Genomic DNA, 20601 nt, shown 5'->3' on the forward strand with positions numbered 1-20601 from the left:
CAGCACATGTGATTTAATTCATCGAATGGAGACTGCGGCAGCTGTACCTTTAGCAGTGGTGTCAGTCAGCACCAGATCCTCGTAGCCCTGCTCAATGACACAGATGCTGAATTCGGGACGCCCCTCATGCTCTTCCACAGAGCAGACGTACCGGCAGCGCTTCTGGCCATGCCGCATGCTCCAGTAGAGCCGGCTCGCCTCGTAGCCAGGTGGAAAGATAGCTATGGACGAATGAAACGTGGGCAGCAGGGCAGGTGGAAGCTGACCCATTGCATGGAAAAGCAAACTGCCCACTCGGAAAGTATGGCCACGTTCAGGCTGCTGCACAGCCGCCGCTAACTGTCTCAGCTCATCGCGCTGCACAAACACGCGGCGGAACACGGAGAAGCAGCGAAGTTGCTGTTCTAAGTGCAACCCAGCGGCGGCGCCAGAACCTCGCGGCCGGTGTTGGTGGCACAGCATTGTCTTATCCTTGAAAAACGTACAGCCGGCCTGCAAGGCGCACGTGAAGTGGTAGATGTTGAGGCAGCGCAGCCGATGGCAGCCACTGGTGGCACCCAAGCGCTGACAGAACGCACAAACCACTGTTTGTCCTCGCTGGCGCGCCAGTTCTACGTTGATTAGGGCACCGGCTTGTGTCTCATAGACCTCGGAGGACCAGAGGGCACAGTTGAGGTGCACCCAGGTGTCCAAGTCCAGGTTTAGCAGCCTGGCTGGGCCATCCGTCATCCCATCGCCTATCTGTTGGCAGAAACAGCAGCGGCGCTGGTCTCGAGTGGTTGAGCACGGTCGCAGAGATGAGTTGAGCTGCTGCAAAAGCTCCTCAACTTCTGACTCCGATGTTTGGGTGCTAACTTTTGGTATCGAAATGTGTACCGTCCATTTTCGCCAGCGCAGGCCTTTCCACCGTTTGCCGTGATGCCATGGTTTGTCTTCCATGTGGCTCTGGGAACACGGTTTAAGTTGTACCGTCACTTTAAGATGACTTTCTGATATGCTTTCAGGTTTGGACTCCATCTTGATCGCTGTGTGAAGGTTCGGAGAGGGAGGGGACGGTTTGGGCTGGAGTTGGGCCAGGCAGTGGACGTCTAGCGAGGACATGTTGTTGCTGTACTGGTGCTGGACTTTAGAGGGACACTGTTGCAAAGCACTTTCAGGAAGTAGAGCAACAGATGCCTGGAAATGCAACACAAAAACGTGCAAAAATCATCATGCGTAATTATCCATCAGGCAAATAAAAACAACCACACTGTCTGCATATGGATTATGACAGAGAAAACAAACCTTGGTGTCAGCGTTCCCATTGGACTGAGAGGATGATGAGTGCAGAATGAGACAGCTATGACTGCAGAACACCAAACCAGCATCCGACCATAACTGAGACTTCTGGGAGAAATCAGAGGAGGACAACAGGTTTAAAAAGGCTTGTTTTTTTAAATGACTTTCCTGTTGTCATCTATGCAATCTAGGGGTGGGCGATATGTTCAAAGTATCATATCGTAATATTTTCAGGTAGGATCATGTTCCATGATCTCATGACGATTATTTTTAACTATTTTGGAAGTTAATAATTAGTGGGCCCTGCAACTAATACAAGTAAATAGTTCTCAGACTCATTGAAGCAAAGCAAATAGCCAGAGTAAAAAATAAGAGACAATAAACAGTACTTTAAAAATTTCAAGCAAGTATTCAGGGAAGAAATACTACAGAAACTGAATGTAGGGCTCGACAATAAGGACTGCCCGATGGCTTGGGGCCAGTGTGCAGGACGCTCGCGACAGCAGACGGGTGGCCACTAACAGAGGCCAGAGATGTTGAAGACAGAGGCAAAGAGGAGAAAATACTGTAGTAGGCAGAACAAGATCACCGTTCAAAATACGCGAAATATAGGAAGAAAATCCAAATGTTGAATTTTATATGAATGTGTTTCTGAGGGGAATTGGTTGTTTTCAGAAAAGGTTTCATGGTGTTTTCTTTTCATCTTGCCTCCATATAACGCATTTAAATTAGATTAGTGTTAATATGCTGCTGTGTTTAATAGTGGTAACCGAGGAAACGCTGTATTATTGCTGTTAAGTGCCACCTGCTGGCAGAGAGTTAAATTGCATTTAATTCAGCCCGTCTGCTGTTTCTGTTTCGTGCAATGATTTATGCAGCATAATTTTACAAAACTATAGTCAGACCATTCTGTTTTTGCTTCAGAATTTGAAATCATACAGTCTAATATAAATGAAAGATTGCACATTTTTGTTTTGATTGATTCATGATTAAAATGCAGTGGTTGCCTCTAATCTCAAATGGCTTTGAAAAATAAAGGTGCAGAGTGAAGAATATGCAAATGTTATTTTATGTGATTTTTCAATTTTTGTATCTGAAAAACATAAATCATCATTTCATTTCTATCTTTGTGCTATAGGCCTATATTCAATTGTGCTATACTTGTAATTTGTTCATGTGTTCTTATTTACTGGCTATTCACTTGTCTTTAATAATGTTTGAACATTATATTTATTTATAGGTAGTGGTTTTTGCTGTGGTATCAAAATTGAAATCAAGAATTATACAATTTAATTGGTATCTAAAATATTGGTATCATATTTATTGGACAAACAAAAACAATGATAACAGCAACTATTTTATTTTTGTGGCAGGTTAAGTAAAAATTTGAACCGCTGACCCAACTGGTCAAGTAGAAAAAATCCTTAACGTTGAGCTCTGGAATGTAATCTGAAAGTAATCAAATTGTAAACTACAACACTGTATGAATGAAACATACATAGATTTTTATTAACATTACAAAAAAAAGATGATTTCTCTTTTGCTGGGGTAGTCTGTTTAACATTAATGACAGACGGCAGCAAGTTTATTAAGCTGCTGCCACTTTAAGACCTAACGTAAAAAATGGCCCTGCACAAACAAATATAAACTATTACATCTGTTGCTAACAAAGTTTATATGAATAGACGGTGTCGAATCTGCCATTAAATTAAGATCTTCTCATGTTGCGCGTATTTTATTTTAGGCATTTTTACAGTGTTGCTCATTTTAACCAATCACACAAAATGTTCTTGAGTTTAGGAATGCAATGGCAAAACAGAAGCGTTCAGATGGGTCCTTGCTGAAACTCATCAGTTTTTTTGAGCGTGTGCGTGTTCGCTGACTGAATTCCGCACTCTTGCGAATTCCCTCATCATAAACAACAAAGCGCATATGTATGTAAAAAGTAAGAGATTCATTTCACAGTTTATATAGCTTTAGTGATTATAACGATAGTTTTTTTTTTTTGAGAAAATCGGCGAAACAATAACTATAAGAATAACTTGAATCAGTGCTTAAACTGGCGATAGATCAATGTTAGTGATAATGTCACTCTCTATATAATTTATTTGCTGTTTGAATAATAGTGTAAAGGAAACATTACATAATTGTACATTTCTGACATTATTATTAAATTGTGATTTTTTTTTTTTTTTTTTTAAACAACTATTTTCTTGATAAATACAAATTATGTCCCATTAAAAAAAGTAAACAGTCATAAATGCCAGAATATAAAATTAGTTATTTTATGCATTTAAATGTTTTAATTTTCGCATATTTTCTAGTATAAGTGCACTGTGCTCACATTTATTTGTGCATTAAATTGCAAAGAAAAAATACATATCATCTTGTGCCTTATATGGTAATCTCGAATCGCAGAATATATTTCAGTACATGCATTTGAGAGACATTCTTGTGTGCTGCGTACATTTTGTTTGCAGTTTTAATCACCTTTTTGATGATTTCAGGACTTAGCTGATGACAGAATGAGGTATGTAGCCTATGCTCAAAGTTTCTTGTGCGGGTTATTTATGATGAATTGATATAGAGCGTGCACCACATATCTGCGTACTGTTGAAGAGTGTGCACTGTGAGCACAGTAAAATGGCTGATGTGTTTTACTGACAAATAGTCTAACAATATCTCATCTGACCGCAGTTCACAGTTGTTCTACTGCAGCTCATTTGGCTGCTGTAGCTTTTCCGCGCTCGTTTGACTTGCGCCTGACACTGAGGTGAAGCTCGAGTGCGCATCTGAAAATTCTCCCATTTGATGTGGTCATAGCCTAAAGAGATACGGCGGTTCCGCATCTAAATAAATGCAAAATGGACAAAAACTGCAGTTTCTAGTGGGGTGGCGTCCACGTTCCGTTCACAATGCAATGTCCACAATGATCTAATCAATAAAATAAACTCCCAACCTACATTTCACATGCAAATATGTCAGATGTTTCTAATTAAAATGGGTTTCAAATGACTTTTAAAAAACACTAAGCGTGAAGCAAAATAGCATATTCATACCTGTGCTTTGCCCTGCTCATCTTTGGTAATTTTCCTCACGCCATTGCCAAGGACAACCACTTTACAGTGTTGACACCATTGTTGCTTTGTTCCTGGGCTTTCCTGTCCCTTCTTATCCCGCTCTCTACCACCAACAAGACCTGAAAGATATCCACAGTTGTCAATAGAAAAGGTTCCTCCTACCAGTTCTGATTAGAGTAAAAACGGCAATTACACAACGATACTAGAGCTATGTCATTTCCCTGTGATGAATACAATGTAATCTTGTATTGAGGCTTTTAATGTGATTCAGTACATTCATTAAGTGAGTATCTGACACAGATGAGCAGACTTCAACAGGATAGAGTTCAGGGCAAGATCACTACTGTGTTTAAGTAGCTATACAAAATCAATCAATCTCCATCAGCAACTCAGCCAGACACAGACACATTATTGCACAGTTAACAAGTGATGGATAAACAATTCTTAAACAATAAACAATATTACTGTTTGAACAAAAAAAAAGACATGTATTTGGCCAAAACCTCTGTTAGAAAGAATTGATGCAAAATACTGATAGGCAAGCGTTCCTCACTTTTGTTATGGTTGTGTTGTAGCTGCTGAGGTGCTTGCTGTGTGGCTCTCAGTCCGTTCGGCTCATGAAGGGCAGAGATCAGGTGCTGTGGATCCACTGAGGTCTTGATGGCCCCCATAGTTCCTCCCGGACCACTGCTGACCTCGTAGCTGCTGGGGATCTTCACACGGATCAGGTCAGCAATGGCTGCAACAACGTCAGTGATGTTCTGAAACACCACAGTGAAGAACGAGAAGGGTTTAGATATTATTTCACACATTAGCTATGTTTGTTGACTCAAGCATCACTGTTTCTATTGCTCATACTTTTTTCTTCAGACAATGTAACAATCTGATTATTTACTACTCAATTTTGTGTACGCTCATTCTGTAGCAGGGAAATGAATGTGCTTCATGTTCTTGTGCTGGCAATCAAGACAATCCTCTGAAGTCGAGCAAAAACTGACTGATTAAAAAAAGATTTCTCTAGTCAACCATCTTTTTTTCTTACCCCAGCAGCTGCGGGCTTCAGCGTGATGGCGATGGACACCAGCCCAGAGTTGGAACCGTTTTGCACTGATCCAAATGGAGAGCCGAAGAACACCGATGAAGGCTCCGTCTTGACCTCTCGTAATCTGACCTCTGAGCCTACAACACAAGTGGAACAAACAAAACGGATTACAAAAAAACGAATCCACTGTGGTCACCCAAAACATTTATAATGTAAGTGTAGGTACAAATCGAAGGAGTTCGATACCTTTGCCCCTAAAGACAGGAAACATTGGAATTACTGGAGACAGGGCTGGAGAAGGAGGTTCCTCCTTGACCAATGAGAGATCAGGATAGCGGCTGACCTCCATGCCAACAACACTCTCTGGGGAAGAAGACGGGACGAAGCTGTCTGGGGTGTCTCTGTCTTCACATTGCTCCTGTCCCCTGTTTGTACAAGAGAAATACATTTTTACACTTTAGCTGAAAAATAGATGAATGGTTAGAAAACACATTTCAGCGAAGCACTGTCCACCTGATATTTTATTTTATATTACATTTATGCACATACTATGGGGATTCAACGGGTTCAAAAGGGTTTCATCTGTGCTAAAGCATTTGCTCTGGAATAAAGGTCTGAACAAGGCCTTGATCATCCTTCAAGTGGATTGTAGAGTAATGATGATTTTTATTTTATTTTTTATATTGTGTGAGATGCTAATGACATTTTTCAGTTTTAGAAAACAGAGCTAGGTTTGATTTTGTCCTTGAACACAAGTTATTTAGCAAACAATTCAGTTTGAATTTATAAAAACTAAACAAACAATGTTTGATTATGATTGTTATTTATTCACTTTTTAACGCCATGCCAGCATCAAGGCTATTTTCATGGCTATTAACAAAAGGTTATAAAAGATGTTTCAGATAAACACTAGACAAAAAATCTAAAATACATTCGGATGATACATATTTAAATAAATCAGTTAGACAATAATGTTTGATAACAACACCTCACTACTTTAAAAATCATCATGTAAAACAAAGTGTATACATGTTGTCATATATTTTCTGTATTATAGAGGGAAGTTAAAAATTCGGTGTAGGAGATAAGCTAATAGTAGAGAAATCATAACTTTAAATGTTCCCAAATCTGAGGAAAAAAGTAATTTTATTAGGCCTATATCCTTTGCAACTAGAATAATTAGCTACAAAATCATCCTTGAGTACAGAAATCTTCCCCTCACTGAGGAATCAACCCTTTATTATTTTAAGGAAATAATTCAGAGGTCCTTTCAGACCTCTCAGAAACCTGACTTCTCATGTGAAGCTACTGCACGTCTCATACCTAATGCTAAGACTCTTTTATAATATTTAAAGTGATGATAATATTTACTAGCATCATAAAAATTACTTTAATTCTTAAAAAAGGGGGTAGGGTTATGTGCACTACTGTTCAAAAGTATTCGGTTTTCTATATTTTTTATTAAATGAATATTAAAATTTTATATTGTAAATAACTGCTTTTTATTCTAATATATTTAAAAATAGTATTTATTCATGTGATGGCAAAGCTTAATTTTCATTAGACATTAATTCAGTCCCTGTAGTACCTCTAGAACTTAGCAAAATTGCAAATGTAACTCTACTCTGTTAATGAAAATGCACATCTGAAGGTCACAGAAACATCAGTGGGAAGTGCAATCCCAGTTCTTGTTATCGGTCCACTGACCTGAGCTCCTCCTGGTTGTTATGAGGCGGGGTGGGAAGAGAAGCCGGCACATTCACAGTTTTGGGCCCCTGAGCCAGAGCTCGAGCCAGCAGCTCCTCCTCAGCCTTAAACTGCAGCGGTCGAGAAAGCAGCCCTTTGGTGACTGTTGAAACACAACAATTATTATCATTAGTGTCCACTGTCCAACATTTTGGTTTTGGGCTTTTGATATAAATTGCTCACCGTCATGGCTAACAATGACGCCCCCTTTGCTGGCCAGCTCCTCTGTTGTGGCAAAGCCATTGAGCATCTTCTGGCGCGCCACTGGAGGAGGAGTCGGGGGAAGAGAGGCGGGAGGCGTGGGGGGGTTGCTCAAATTATTCTGCTGTAGAGAGATAAAAATCCGAGTGACCATCTGTATGTCTGATACATGAAACCTAATAAGTGGAGTTTACTGCTGATGTCATGAGACTTGATGTAAGTCACAAAAAAAGCTTCAGCAGCAAATGTACAGTCACAGAGCGTTTTATTAGCTGCTCTTAATTACCTTGTAAATCAGCTGGGAGTAATAGTCAGAGACGCCGTCCAATGAAGCGCTCCCAAATGAGCCCGAAAGACGGCTCTCCCCGTCCAGCTGTCTGCCCCCATAGGGCATGAAATGGGCAAAGTTCACCCCCACCAGAGGCTCCATTAGGGGCAAGAGAGAAAGCTGCTGGTGCAGTGGAACAATGTAACACAAAGAGTGACATATGGGAAACGTGAGAGAAAGGTCACGCTTAGAAGAGTGTAATTAAGAAACCTGTCAGAAAACTGACAACTTCTAATGTGATGAGCATAAGGTATGACATACACCTTATGTTAAGACTCTTTATAATTTTTTAATTTTACAGTGATGACATTTACTATTATAATAAATGACAAAATATAATTGAATGAAAACAAATTTAAATATGATATTAAAAAAGTATTAAATTGATTAGATTAATTTAGTATTTAGCTAAACTTAACCAAAAATGAGTACAGAAACAATTACTTGGCATACAATTTTTTAATACTTTTGAAAAGTCTCTTACGAATAATAAGGTAGCAGTAAAAGTAGAGTATTTTGAGTAATAATTAGAGTAAAGCTGTACTATGAAATATCATTACAGTTTAAAATGACTGTTTTATATCTGAATATATTTCCCTGTATTACTAAAGCTGAATTTTCAACACCTTTACTCCAGTCTTCGGTGTCACATGATCCTTCAGATATAACTAATATGCCGATTTGCTGCCCAAAAACATTAATTCTTATTATCAAAATGATTCAATATTTAAATATTTTTTATATTTATTAAATATTTTATTGTCACTTTAAAACAATTGAATGTGTCCTTGCTAAGTAAAACTATTCATTCCTAACTAAAAGTTCAACAAAAAATAACAACAACAACAACTGTTTAATTCCTAAAAACTTCTCGACAGAAAAATCTTCGGTCAGGAGCATTTTAAACTGCTGTGTCGACCCCAGATTCCTCAGTCATAGAGGTCATTATCTACACCAGTGACTTTCTTTTATGTGATGAGCGTTCATAATTCGTTCATTTCACAGCACTATCCTCCTCTGGCCAGTGATTTCTATTGTGATGATACACAAGACATGAGTTGCTTTGGCACAGTCTCTCCTGTCTGTAATCATGTCTGTGATTAAAAGCAGAACATGCTTGACTCATTCTCATATTGCATGACAAAGTGGCTATGACAAACATTCATACCAGACTAATGTTTCTGTGCATAACATGAAATTGTTTTAGCAATGCAACAAGTGTATGATTTCAAACATTGAGTGGATTTGCTGATAGGTCTTAAATTACGGTCACTTTCTCAATTAGCATTTAGCCTTATACCTCAATAAAAATATCTTAACATCCTCAAAAGAAAGTTTAATTCCTAAACCATTTATTATTTTTTAAAGAAAGAAATTAATATTCTTACTTAGCAAGAATGCATTCAATTGATAAAAAGTAAAACAAATAATAAATGTTATTCTTTTGAAATTTCTACTCTGCAAAAAAACAGTTTTCACGAAAATATTAAGCAGTATAAGATTTTTTCAATGTTAATAATAATAAAAAGAAGAAGAAGAAGAAGAAGAAGAAGAAGAAGAAGAAGAAATGTTTCTTGAGCAGCACAATGATTTCTGAAGGATCTTGTGACACTGAAGACTGGAGTAATATTCAACTTTCCATAGAATAAATAAAACTATAACACGTTTAAACAGAAAACTGTTATTTTGACCCGTAATAATATAGCAATGCTAAATGATAAGCAGTAAAATATTACTCAGAAGACCACATTTATGGTTTGGTGTTTATGAAGAGATTTTTAAGCCCTACTGACAGGTGTGGAAGTACATACGACTGACCTAGACTGAAAATAAAAAGGATTTTTTATTGTACCTGTTTTAACTGGGTCATTACTGGCTCAGTAGAGGAATACACTGCTTGATTGTCTTCATCCTCTTTCTTTCTCTTTTTACAGCGGGGAGCGGGTCTGTCTCCACTCTTGGGTAACCTTTTGTTCCTCTGTTTCTTCTTGCCCTCTGGAAGTAATGGTCCGGGGAAATCAGGGTGGTTTGAATCCGAGAATGTCTGTGGGGAAGGAAAAAATGACACCGTCAAAACAAGAACTCAAAATGTTTTAAGATGACATTATCTCCTGACTTTCTCACCCCAGTGCTGTCCATGGAGCTCTGTCGCAGAAAAGCTTTGCAGTCCATGGATCCCTCTTCCTCTGACCTCAAACTGTCTTCAGACCTCTGGTGAGGCAGTGCAGGAGGTGGAGTCCTCTTATTCTTTAGGAGGTGTTTGAGGAGTTCATTCCCAGCTTCTCCTTTCGAGCTGCTGGCTGGACTTTGGCTCGCAGGATGAAGCAACATTCCCTCCCTCTCTCCCTCTACCTTGACCATGCCTAGTCCCATTTCCATCTCCATTCCTTTATGCCCATGGCAGTCACTCGCCTCCACCTTCTCCAATTTGATGTTGGACAGGATCCTGTCATGCATCTCCTGTTGGCCCATGGCCATCTCTGGCCCTCCACCGCAGCTGCCTTCAGAAAGCTGGCGCTCAAGCTCAGAGTGGGGCTGGCTGCTCATGGAGCCTGGTGTAGACGATCCAGGTTGGGACGTCTCGCAGAACTCATGGTCACCGAAGACCATTTGGTTCCTTGTCGGTGTGGATGATGTATCTGAGACACAGGGTGTTAACGGGGCTGTCAGGTCTGAGCGAGGTGTGGAAGGAGCTTTCAGCGACTCGCAATCATCATCTTTTTTCTTCTTGCGGTTCCTTTTCTTCTTTCCTTTCTCCTCCGGAATGATGTTGGAGTACAGCTGGATCAGTGATGGACCGGGTCCTGGAAAGTTTGGAGGCAAGGGCATGGGACCCTCCATTGGGAACTGATGCCTTTGAATTGGATTCTGAGGCATCATGTTTGGCCCAGAATATCTCTGAGGTCTAGCTTGTGCCTGGACAAAGTTAGGCCCATGGGGTACTAGGCTCTCGGAAACAAACCCCGGTCCCATTTCCTGAGGGAACGGACCGTTACCCATCATTGGTCTGGATGGTCCTCCAATGAACCCTGGTTGCATGCCTTGCTGCTGTGGAAATGGCGGACCTTGCATCTGCTGCTGCATTCTGGGTGGCTGCATGAAGTCCTGCGGTAGCTCCTGGTTGTAAAAAGGCATTTGTGACAAGGCCCTCATTGTTCCATCTTGGCAGTTAGGGACTTGCTGTTGCTCCATGCAGTGTTTCACATGCTGTCTTTCCACTTCCTTCATAAGCTGCACTCTTTGCCTCTCCTGTTGCTCCCGTAGCCGCTCCTTGCGCTCACGCTCCTGGAAGCTTTCACTAAATGGGTTGGTATCGTCGAAATTTACGTGAGGAGACTCACCACCTGCCTGCCCCTGACTGGGCCTTGCCACTGCTGGCTGCGTAGGCTGTGCCTGCACTACTTGAGCAGGCATTACTCCTGGCATTTGAGGTGCTCCACTGGGAGCAGGTGCACCAGGGTGCCAACCTGCTGGGTTGGTCACACTAGTTGCATCTGGTTGGCCAGGGTGGAGACGAATGGGCATCATGGGACCCATCATAGGTTGGTTCATTGGGGGCCCAACTGGCATCATGCCAACATGAGGTTGCATTGGTGGCATTCCATGCATCATTGCAGGCTGCATGCTACCTTGTTGCTGCTGTTTAACCCTATACTCCTCTATCAGCTCTGCATGCTCCTTCTGCTGTTTGCGAATCTGGAAAAAGCACAGAAAAAATTGGACTGGAACATTTACAACTACCTGTATTTTTCCATTCATTTAAACATGTCCTTGACAATTACAAGAAATGTCCCTAAGTTTGAGAGAATATGTCCTTGTCTTTCTAATATATAGTAGTGTATTTTTTTTTATCATTTTAATCACTTTCAAAGTGGTTTTTGTAATCTGATAAACAACTGACAGCCAGTCAGAATCCACCTGACTTTGAAGAACTTGAGCATTTAAAGCAGCAGAAGACAACTGCAGCAAACACTTATATTAAACAGATGGCTATATTCCATTGGTGTGGACACTAGTATAGTTATTGTTATAGTGTACGTGAGCTTTAAATCAAATGATAAGGTGCTTTGTTTTCAATTATGAAATTATATGTGTATTTTTATTCACTTTTCCATGCAATTATAATTATTTTCTAGATTATTTTATAAACTGAGAATTGTTTTATTAGTTTTATTTTTCAGAAAGAGGCCAGGGACATCATCTGTAAACAAAGCGGCTCATGAAGATAAAACCATGAATGACTGATATTATGTGTGTGCTTTACCTGTTCCAGCTGTTTCTGCACCACCCCCTGTTGCTCTGTCACATGTTTCAGCTGCTCTGCGTCCTCCTCAGGAAACTCCCGTCCTGCTTTCTTGGCAGTTCTCTGCTTGGCAGATAGGGCTTTTTTAGACTTTCTATGGGCCCCAATCTGCTCCTCCAAAAACTTCTGCTGCATCTGAAGCAGCTGCTGGGTTTCCCTGAGCCAGTCTTCATACTGAACCTTCTGTGCATCATCTTGATGGGGAAAAAGTTGGAATTAATAATTACTGGCATACATAATACATTTTTGTGGTTAAGTGTAAAATGACAATTTAAATATGTTAAGTAAATTCATATTCAGAATGTTTGGTGTCCAGAACTGGATGAGTAACACCAATGTGGACTGTTTTACTGATATCAACAATTATTAAAGACTTACGGGAAAATCCTGGTCCACAATTTGGGGGATTGGGTCGTGTCATGTGAGGAGCAAGTTTGCCATCCTAAATGAGAAATTAACAGAACATTGAGACAATCTGAAATTACTACACTAATCCTGGTAGGTAAACGAACATCAAATTAGCCAAAATAAAATAAAAACACGCAAGAGGTGTAGGCATTTAAATTCAGCTGAATTTTGTGCAGAGTTCTACACACATTTAGATTCCATGTGTGCCTGCTGTTAAGAAGAAATCTGAAGAGTCTCACCTGTCCAGCCAACTGCACTGGAGCTATACCTCCATCAGGGCTTGGTAGCGCCTGCCCTGTCTGGACACTAATTGAGATTTTGTGAAGAAAAGCCATTAATGAAAAAGCTCATACACTGAAATAAATCTAATAATATTTCAGTCTAATAAAAACGAGACCATTAACTCACTTGTTCATGACCATAGGAGACATTCCCATGTTGTTTTGGACCACCATTTTATTGATCCCTTTCAATGCGACCATCTTTGCCTTCATTATGGGGTCTGTGATAGCATCAAAATCTGAATAAATAAATGATAAAAATATGCAAATTTAAGTAAATTATAGTCAAGCACACATTTTGCCACATGCAAAACAGAGGAAGGCCTTCAAGGAAGAACAGAATTACATCTTGTTATATTAGCTACCCCTTACCTATGTTGGGGAAGAATGAATCATTGGGACGCTGTCTTATCATAGCTTGCATTTGCTTCTGCTGCTGCTGCTCCTGTCTCTCCTGATCCAGGAGGTCTTGGAGAAGGAGTGGTTGCTCCTCCAGAAGCAGTGGTCTGATCTGATTGCCTTGCTGTGACAGCATTTCCTGTTGAGCAAGAATACTGTGTTGTTCCCCTGAGATTACAGCATCCTTTTGATCCATACCAAAAATATGGCTTTGTTGTTGTTCCTGAATGGAGCCTGGGACTTCTAATGCACTTTCACCATGAGAAGACACCACTGATTGGTCAATACTGAGGCCAGTATCCATCTCCTGCACTGAGAAGTTTCCTTGCCCCAGCATAGTGCTACTGAGTGACACTGTAGCTTCCTCACTTTGTGGGTTGCCTTGTGCTGATAAGTGTTCCTGCTTCTGTGATTCACCTTCTGCTGGTACATTGACCAGCATGCTTGAAAGCAATGGCGTAGTATCTTGCTGAATTCCAGACTTTGGAGCCTGTAAACTGGCATTAATATCACTTTCAAAGCCAGCTTGATTAATGGCAGGACTATCATTTACCTGATTCTTACAAGATGTGTCTTGGGACAAGCAATCTTTAATTCCATTTTTGCTATCCTCCTCTGTTTTCAAGGAAACCAACATCTGATCTTGAGGAATGTCTGGACTGATGTGACCTTGAGACTGAGCAGTTTTGTCTACTACTGTTGATGTCGAGCATGATGATGATGATGAGCCATCAAAACTATCAATCTTTTTCTCAGCTTTTGTCTTTTGGAAATCAGACGTCTCAGTGTGGTTTTCTATTGGATCACTAAGATCCAGGTCCTCATTAAGATCTAAATCAGCATCAGCATAGGCAATTATATCAAATTTCCCAGATGTTAAGAAGTCATCTAGATGCAGGTCATTCGTTTCAAGATCCAAGTCCTTTCCATCATCTGTATCGAGATTTAAGTTCTCTAAATCGGCATCCACAAAGTCCTTCACCTCAACATCTTCAAGGTCCTTTACAGCAGATTCATCAGTATCGATTTTCTCCTCAGGTACTTCATTTGTGGATAAAGGGACCTCAATATTTTGGACACCAGATGTAGCAGCAATACTTGTGAGTAAGGGAGCACTGAGAGTCTCACTAGAAGCAGGCTGGCTTATAGACCTCGTCAGGGGGATTTGTGGATGTCCAGCTCTCAACGGAATATTGGCTTGTTGTAAATTCCCCAAGCTGAGAGATGCCTGCATCTGTGTATTAGCTACCTGAGACTGATTAATATCAGTATCTGTTGGCCTTGGAACTTGACTGAAGGGGAATCCCATTTCTTGGCCACCCATGAAACCTGGGGGTCGTTGCTGTGAGGTCAATTCCATTCGATTTCCCTGCATAGTAGGAGCTCCAAAGGGAAACCGAAGTCTGCTATCTGGCGCTCTGTGTCTCAGTTCAATGAAAGGCTGCCCCATGATGTTGTGCTGTTGCACATGCATGCCACGAGAAGGTAAATGTGGGGTTACTAAGGGGTTGCCTCCTATTGACTTCCCCAAGTCCATAGACATAGATCGTCTCATCTGTGGATGAGCTTCAATTATTGGGTCGTGCATCTGATTCGGTCTTGGAGCTCTTATAGGACCTTGGACATTAGGAGTGAGAGGCATCCTAAAAATCAACAAAATAATAACATTAGTCCCAACATTTTATACAAATGATTTGAAGTACAGAAATTCACCCACCTTGGCCCAAGCTGCCTTATATTTGAGTCAGCATCCGCAGGAAACTGTGGTCTAGGAAACTGTCCTTCAGGGAAATGCCCCTGTTGATCTCCTGGGAATGGCCCATGGAATCTTTGAGGGGTTCTCACAGCTCCTGGACCAGGATATGGTGGTGGTGGGCGATTAAAAATTTCACTCTGTTGGCCCGTAGACTCCTGACTCCAGTGTTGAGGGGTTCCTGGAGGCATGGTCAGAAGATGATCCTGTACACACTTATCTTGACGTATGGCACTCTTCTGCTGTTGCTGTTTGAGTATCAGCTCTCGAATACGCAGACGCTGTAAACAAATTAACATTGTGTTAATAAGTGTTGTACAAGTTATATATTGTAACTAATACAATGCACTTCATAAGAAAATAAACCATCTTAAATAGAGTAGCGATGAAATAAAACCACACCTGTCTGAGTCTTTCCTCAGCATCAGCAAGAGGAACCGTTTGAGCTTCAGTGCTGGGCTGGCCCATGAGGTGGGAACTCATACATTGTACCAAACCTTGTTGTTCTTTATTTTCTCCACATTGAAGATGTGGGAGCATGGGGGCCTGCTCAAAAGGGTCATGGATGGGAGTCTGATTGGGTCGACTGGATATCGGCTGAGATACGGTTTCATCTGTCATACTCAAATGTTTAAGGGTTTGAGGTCCATGTTTTGTTGGACTGGCAAAAGTGTCTTGCATTAAGACTTGAGGAGGAGAGAATGGATCTTGACTGGCCATGGGCCCAGGAACCAATCCCTGTCCTACTCCTCCAGGATGAGGTGTTCGTGAGGGATGTGCACATGAATCATTAGGTAATGACTGGGATCTTCCCAATGACTGTGCGTGAGGATCAGGCACTACAGGGCGTTGCAGTCCAGGGGGTTGACTAAAAGGATCAGGAGTCCTTTGGTGACTTGGAGACTTGGGGAACCAGTCTGTCATTCCTGAGCGTGGGGTCCCAGGGGGTTGAGCATAAGGGTCCATTGACATAGGGGACATTATGTGGTTTTGGGTCTGCAGTTGAGCCTGCTGAGATGGTTGATTCATCATGGCCGGATGACGAGATGCAGGCTGCTGAGAGTAGGGTTCAGGGTCATGTGGTCTAGGTGTGCCTGGCATTCTAGCGTATGGGTTAGAAAATGGAGATGGGGCAAAAGGGTCACTTGAAGGTCTTGGTGTAGCAGACTGTTGTCCATAGGGATCACACTGGGAATAGTCTGGCCGAGGGGTGGAAGGGGCTTGAGCATATGGGTTACAGAAAGGCTGGCGTGCCATTGGCCCAGGTTGAGAATAAGGGAATGTTTGGAGGTGTCGTGAAAGCCTCTGATTTGCATAGCCGTCACCTACTGCAGGACGAGGAGTGAGCGGAGGCTGTGCATAAGGATCATTCTGTTGATTCTGGGAAAATGATTCAGAAGAACGAGGGGGCATCATTGTTCTTTCGAATGGATCCCCACTTGCTCTCCGTGCATGCATACCTGCATATTGTTCCTGAGCCTGAGGGGGAGGCATAGGGGTTTTAAAGACCTGGACGGACCCTGATTCATTGCTGCCTGGGATAGGAGTGAGTAAAGGACGAGCATATGGGTCTGAGAGTATCATCCTGCCCTGGGGCATCCTCTGGTAAACTTCCTTTCTGACAGACACCCTAGAGAATGGATCATGGCCTGGGGAGCCAATAAGATGCCTCCCTTCCACTGTCTGACTTGCTCTGGGAGGGCACATAGGTTTGAGAAAAGGGTCTGTAGCTCCTGCTGGCCTTGGGGTGTCTGGGGGCTTGGCATAGGGGTCATTACATATGGATGTTGGAGAGCCAATCGGCTCTGAAAGACCTCTGGGAGATTTCCCTGATTCTGAGTTACGGCGTGGAGTTCCCTGCCCAGTTGGTGGTGGTCTGGGTGTGCCTACCATTTTGGTGTAGGGATCCCAGGGTGAGGATGGTCTGGAGCCAGAGGAGCTTGGGGAGAACATCTGAGGGCTCTGTGGCTGAGATCCTGAAGATGGGGGTGGTGGATGAGGGCGCAAAAAGACGTCATCTGGGGAACATGATGTGGGCGTGCCGGGCAGCTGTGACTTTGAAACCCCATTTTTTGAACTGGGCTGCTTTGGAGACATGTTCTCACTGTTGGAGTGCCCAGATACTGGACTCTTCTGGTGATCAGAAGAGTCATACTCAGATTGGCTGATTGATGGAAGTTGTTGCTGCTGCTGCTGAAGTTGTTCATTCTTCACCTGCTCAAGTTTCTGTGTAGCTTCGATCTTAGCTTGCTGCTTACTTTTCTGTCTCATTTGCTTCAACAGTAAGTGAAAAAATATATAATAATTAAATTCATTGAATTAAATTCATTGAATAATAATACATCAGGCTAACATAAATATAAATTCATTTTTCTGTCTTTTGACAAACTTAAAGGGTTACTCCTCCCCAAAAGGTATGAAAAGACATATTCGGAATTGTCCATCTGCCATCAGTGGGTCAATATTTATATTATGAAGTGACAAGTATACTTTTTGTATGCGAAGAAAACAAAAATAACAATTTAACAATTTGTCTCCTCTGTGTCTCTCCACATCACCGTAGTGCCATTTTGGGGAACAACCGCTGAACACAAACTCCGTACGCTATTCTGTGTCAGCCGCGACACAAGGATAGACAAGGTTTTCTATGTGTACTTGCGCTTTGATTTGAACGAAAACAGTGCATCCGTACAGCGCGACTGACACAGAAAAGTGTACGCTGCTTGCGTTCAGCGGGTAATCTCCAAAAATTGGATAGACACAGAGGAGATGAATTGTCGAATAAAGTCATTATTTTTGTTTTCTTCGCATACAAAAAGTATTCTTGTTGCTCTATAATATTAAGATTGATCCACTGATGGCAGATGGACTATTCTGACGTTGTCATAATACTTTTCTGGACCATGACAGTGTAATTTACTTAGCAGTCAATGGGACGGTCACAAGCCTCCTGGTTTTCATCCAAAATATCTTAAATTGTGTTTCAAAGAAGAACAAAGCTTTTACAAGTTTGAAAACGACATGGGATAAGTGATTAATGACAAAATTTACATTTTGGGGTGGAGTATCCCTTTAATAATGTTTCATGCATGAAGAAAATGTCACATTTAAAAAAAAAATCATATTCCTTTCCGCCCTCTCAAGTAAAGTAATATGCTTTAGTAGAGTTTATTCTGAAGGCTGCTCATGCAAACATTTCAACATTAAAAACTGTAGCACAAAATGCAGTTGTGACTAGGGCTGTGACGATAATCGCATTACCGCGGTAATGATATGCCAACCGTGGTGTTGAGGTCATAACCGTCATCACCACACTTTTTTTGCATGGTATTTGCAGGAGGAAGCTAGAGGTCTGCATTCCCGCGGATTCCACAGGACAGCCACGAGAATGCAAAAAAAGTGAAGTGATGATGGTTATGACCTCAACACTGCGGTCGGCATCTTATTACCATGGTAACATGACCAGATTTTTTTGCGACGCGGGATTAAATTCCCGAATAAAAAGGTAGCAATCGGTAACTCTGCTGTAATTTGAACAGGAGTGGGGGGTCTTACAATATCCCATTCCCGGCGTCCATTCAGAACAGCATATCTGCATATATATGCATTTATATTCACGGACTGTTACCCAAAAAACAATGTCTAAAGAAATAGGAATCGAAGTTAAGCACAACTCACCAGAACTAAGCAATGTTGGGGCATGTTGAGCTCGGCTTGTTCTTTCTGCAGCTTTCTCAGGTTGTTATTCTTTTAATAATTTATTGTAAAAAGAATGGGTTACAAACAATGAAAAACACTGTTGCATATTTCCTATTAAACTCAAAAGATATAAAAAAAACAACAAAGTTAAAGAAATAAATATTATTTTATGTTAATATTGTTAATATAATTTGCTGTTTTAATAATAAAGAGGACTACTTTCTTATTATTCATTTACATGTTCATTTTCAAGCTGCATGCATTCTTGATCAAAAGTCATTGAAGATATACGCGGCGGGGGGTGGGTGTGATAAACCGCCAAACCGCGTGATTTGTTGCTTCTTCACCGCGTTAAGAAAAAATCCCATACCGTCACAGCCCTAGTTGTGACACATCTGTTACACGTTTATTGCTTTTAATGCAACACTTCTATTATACTGCAAACTTGTTTGAGGTCCACCACCAGACCAAACATGCATTAAAATAATTCTCATTGAAAAATAGAACTTGCGTCTCAGTTTTATAAATCAAGTCAAAGATATAGAAATGCCATTTATATCATTTATTTGACATAACCACAACGATTCTGGCTGTCAATAAGTAATTTAGCTCTTTTCCAAACAAATGTCTATAGAGACTTACCTGTCTAAACTTCCATTCTTGTTCGTGCTCTGATTCCTTGTGCTTCAGTGGATCTTTGAACAGTAATTCCGGGTCCAGTGGTGGAATAGCAGGATCAAACACTTCTAAAGGCTGCTCTGGCTGAGGTGGCTGCCGCTTAATGGTCTCGTTGGACATCTGAACTTTGTTAATGCGCAGGGCTGCTCTGTTATCTCTGGCCTTTTGCTGTGAATGGCAGAGTGGTTGTGCAGTGTTGATATCAAAGAAAGACCACTGGAATTCAAAGGTTGCATAAATTTGCTAAAATTACATGGTTTTTAGACTAATTGTCTAAAAGTGTTTTCTATTTTAAGTGGCACTCTTTCACGTCAAGGTAATGTTGCCTTTAATCATATCTTTTGAAATGTATTTATCTCTTAGACCGTAATGAGCTCCTTGGATCAAATTTATTCTTTTGATTTGACCTACACTCAAGGGTCCCTATATCCTGCCGAAATAAATTCTAAAGCCCTATTTGGACGGGACTAGTTTTCTAAACTACCTTTGAGTTTTGATTCTTATCACCTGACGTCTGTGATTTTCATGTACCAATTCAGATGGGACTACCATCTCTGTGTTGTACATCTGGACGTCGCAGAGATCACGTGCTCTGTATGCGTGCATTGCGTATAGACATTTGGATTGATTACCATAGTATAAACACAGTTTTACTACAAATGCCATGGTGAAGTTATATGGCTTGTATAGCAAAACCATGGTTAATGTGTGGTTACTTTATTTTAACTAATTTATTTTTTTATTTATTTGTAGTAAAACCCAAATAGGGCTTAAGCTTATATATTCTGTTTATTGGTGGCCTGATGCTGTTCTAACGGGTAGACCAGCTTAGCCATGTTATTCACCAGGAAAATTTTGCAGATGAAGTCGTTCAACAAGCCAGCAGATGATGATAAACTGGTGATGATGATAAAAAGCTGGTGATGATGATAAACTCAGTGTATTGGAGCAGATACTGTGTAACTTACCACATATGGAGCCCGGTCCTGGGAACTTGCTTTTCTCCAGAGTTTTGCTATTTGTTTTACTCGTGTTGACCAATCTGCAAGGTTATAACAGATAAAAACATATAAAAAAGTATAAGTATCTATTAGAATAAAAATAAAAGTATCTATTAGAAGTATAACATTGAAGGATATTAAGAAGAGATTGTGTCCGTTAAGGTTAACATGTGAATCTAAATATACCATATTAACTTTCTTAATCGCATCAATATTTAAAATGTGAGATTCCACACTAAGGATAACCCATGCAGATCTCAGGGATCAAGGTTATTTTTTTTTTACTGGTATCGGCTCTCCTCAGTCCAATCCTTATTTTACATAATTTTACATCAGCTGTCATACGGGTGACATGCAGTATGTGTATTATGTTGACACTCGTATGCGTATTCAGCCATCATTAA

At 40.9% G+C, this 20601-nt stretch overlaps 1 protein-coding gene across 11 annotated transcripts in view; it reads right to left on the minus strand.

Annotated features, from left to right (window-relative positions):
* Positions 1-20601, minus strand: part of LOC132096816 (histone-lysine N-methyltransferase 2C-like) — a 110226-nt gene that overhangs the window by 9929 nt on the left and 79696 nt on the right. For 8 of the 11 annotated variants that reach the window (XM_059502439.1, XM_059502441.1, XM_059502440.1 and 5 more), the window contains 21 exons: positions 20165-20238; positions 19161-19364; positions 18498-18566; positions 15222-17093; positions 14784-15100; positions 13040-14709; positions 12795-12906; positions 12626-12692; positions 12357-12420; positions 11940-12172; positions 9800-11371; positions 9528-9719; positions 7634-7798; positions 7330-7471; positions 7108-7249; positions 5647-5825; positions 5401-5537; positions 4912-5119; positions 4338-4477; positions 1285-1386; positions 48-1176 (listed from right to left, as the gene is read on the minus strand). In XM_059502439.1, coding sequence (XP_059358422.1) covers positions 48-1176; positions 1285-1386; positions 4338-4477; positions 4912-5119; positions 5401-5537; positions 5647-5825; positions 7108-7249; positions 7330-7471; positions 7634-7798; positions 9528-9719; positions 9800-11371; positions 11940-12172; positions 12357-12420; positions 12626-12692; positions 12795-12906; positions 13040-14709; positions 14784-15100; positions 15222-17093; positions 18498-18566; positions 19161-19364; positions 20165-20238 — 8790 coding nt within the window. The remainder of the gene's footprint in view (positions 1-47; positions 1177-1284; positions 1387-4337; positions 4478-4911; positions 5120-5400; positions 5538-5646; positions 5826-7107; positions 7250-7329; positions 7472-7633; positions 7799-9527; positions 9720-9799; positions 11372-11939; positions 12173-12356; positions 12421-12625; positions 12693-12794; positions 12907-13039; positions 14710-14783; positions 15101-15221; positions 17094-18497; positions 18567-19160; positions 19365-20164; positions 20239-20601) is intronic. The other 3 variants (XM_059502443.1, XM_059502438.1, XM_059502435.1) reach the window with 2 other exon arrangements.

The sequence above is a fragment of the Carassius carassius genome, chromosome 20 (assembly GCF_963082965.1).
Source record: "Carassius carassius chromosome 20, fCarCar2.1, whole genome shotgun sequence".
Lineage (NCBI taxonomy): Eukaryota > Metazoa > Chordata > Actinopteri > Cypriniformes > Cyprinidae > Carassius > Carassius carassius.